We start from the raw sequence: 2,177 nt of genomic DNA, 5'->3' as shown, positions 1-2,177 counted from the left end.
TTTATCATATCTTCCCACGCTTCAGCTGTAGAGGCGAACATTCTGTGATTTATATAAATTATATATGTGGTTTATTTAAATACCGCATTGTTTCGAGTAATTTACATGTCTTAAAGTTATAATAAGAGTTCATTGATAACATCATAAGACGTCTAATTATCACGGGCCTACCTTTGGGCACAGAGCTAAGACATATAGAGGCAAGGAGGTGTTTAAGTTTAATAGAAATGTGATGAATAATGTATATGTTATTGGGGTAACAGAGCTAAAGTGTGTGTGTGCGTGTGTGCGTGTGTGTGTGTGTGAGAGAGAGAGAGAGAGAAAGAAAGAGAGAGAGAGAGAGACAGACAGACAGACAGACAGACAGACAGAGAAACACAGGGACACACATTCAGAGAGAGAGAGAGAGAGAGAGAGAGAGAGAGAGAGAGAGAGAGAGAGAGAGAGAGGGAGATGGAGAGAGAGAGAGAGAGAGAGAGAGAGAGAGAGAGAGAGAGAGAGAGAGAGAGAGAGAGAGAGAGAGAGAGAGAGAGTGGCGGTGGGTAGTGGAGGGCTCACGGGCTTGAGCCCCCCTCCCCACCCCCCAAGTCTATCCCAAGGCAAATGAAAAAAAACGAAAAAAAAACAGTTGAAACTGTCTGATTGCCCGCAATGAACACAGAGTGATCAACAAGGCGGCTTGCTCGTTTATCCAATCACTGTTGTCCCCGCTTACAACTATAGTAACCTAACAGCCAATCAAATGTCTTTAGGGCTCAGCAATCAACCAGCCCGTTCCCACTGTCTCTCCATAATGAAACCCCTTTTGTAAAAAGGTAGAAGACTTGAAAAAAAAAATAACACAGAGGGCTCACACTCTCCTAGCCCTGACAATGGGGTGAAAGTTTACAACACACTTTCCCCCAGTGACACAGTAACCTATGCGCCCATTGGGCCTTTGTTAGGCGCGTTCTATTTTCTGCAACAACACGACCTAATCCACCTCATACAAGGTGTGTGTTTGGAGTGCTGTGTGTTTGTGTCGCTGAGATTTAACAATAATCAAATAAAAAAATAATTAGAGAAATTTGGAGGTGGAACGGGAGAGAGCGTAGATATATATATATATATATATATATATATATATATATATATATATATATATATATATAATGTAATATATGAGGTTATTATGGAGGCTGTGTCAGACATTTTAGGGAATTTGAGAGTTCTGGCGGTTTTTAAAAAAATGAACCCGAGGTGGCTTCCTGAAACAATCTGGCAACACCGTGCCACAGCATTTCCCAAGATGCTCCTTAAGTTACCGCCATTTTGGAAAGCGTGTTTCCTTTCTTAGTCGAACGGTGGAGGAAGGCGGTTCGCTCTTGAAGAAGACTATAATTTCAAGCATTTTAGACTTATTTGCTTTTTGTCTACCCAAACAGCTGTGTAGAAATGGAAGCTGGGTAAGTAATTCATTTTACACTGTTATTCTATACTTATTTGAATTTGGACGTCACAATTTATAAATTTGTTCAACAGAGTAGACCCAGTTTAGGGCGGCTCAGGGAGTCCTGTAGTACGCATGCCATTAATGGTCATCGTGCCCAGCAGTTTTGGCTTCTTGGGGTCTCGTCAAGATGTTCCATATCTCTGCGAGATATGAAAGCTTACAGATCTTGAATCTAGATATATCTAGGTCTTATTTGAAGTTTTAAATGTCCTAAACTTTAGCCTAATCTAGACTAGTGTGACATAGTGGTCGCTCGTTACGGAAGTCCTCCTGCAATGCCAATCGGGCTTTCCCGTGCGGCGAAAATTTGGGGGTCCCCGTTTGCGGGCGATTTTGTGGACCTGGCCGAAGCGTAGGTGACTAACTTTGTCAACCTCGGTCTTCTCTATTTCCTAACCAATTCTATACTTATTTGAATTTGGACGTCACAATTTATAAATTATGTTCAACAGAATGCCCCGAATGAAACTCGGCAACCAATAAAAAAATAGGGCAAACTGATATGTGGACGTTGAAGTTCGTACACATAAATTACGAAGTGACTAGAGTCCGAATATGAAAAAATGTTATTCGGACTCTGATTCTTGTCCGGAAGTGGCTATTCTCACCCGGGGTGAGAATAGAAATACGATCGACCTCTCACCCCGGGTGAGACTTGCCACCGTAGGTAGGCTATTCTCACCCG

General features: G+C 42.0%; 1 protein-coding gene across 1 annotated transcript in view; it reads left to right on the top strand.

Annotated features, from left to right (window-relative positions):
* Positions 1–1,294: 1,294 nt before the first annotated feature.
* LOC101845085 (heterogeneous nuclear ribonucleoprotein 1) overlaps positions 1,295–2,177 on the top strand; it is a 26,827-nt gene continuing 25,944 nt past the window's right edge. The window contains exon 1 of the mRNA XM_005095566.3: positions 1,295–1,445. Coding sequence (XP_005095623.1) covers positions 1,435–1,445 — 11 coding nt within the window. The 5' untranslated portion in view covers positions 1,295–1,434. The remainder of the gene's footprint in view (positions 1,446–2,177) is intronic.

This window comes from Aplysia californica, unplaced genomic scaffold (genome assembly GCF_000002075.1).
Source record: "Aplysia californica isolate F4 #8 unplaced genomic scaffold, AplCal3.0 scaffold00107, whole genome shotgun sequence".
NCBI lineage: Eukaryota > Metazoa > Mollusca > Gastropoda > Aplysiida > Aplysiidae > Aplysia > Aplysia californica.
The sequence above is the reverse complement of the archived record's forward strand: the minus strand, read 5'-3'. Positions and strand labels throughout refer to the sequence as shown.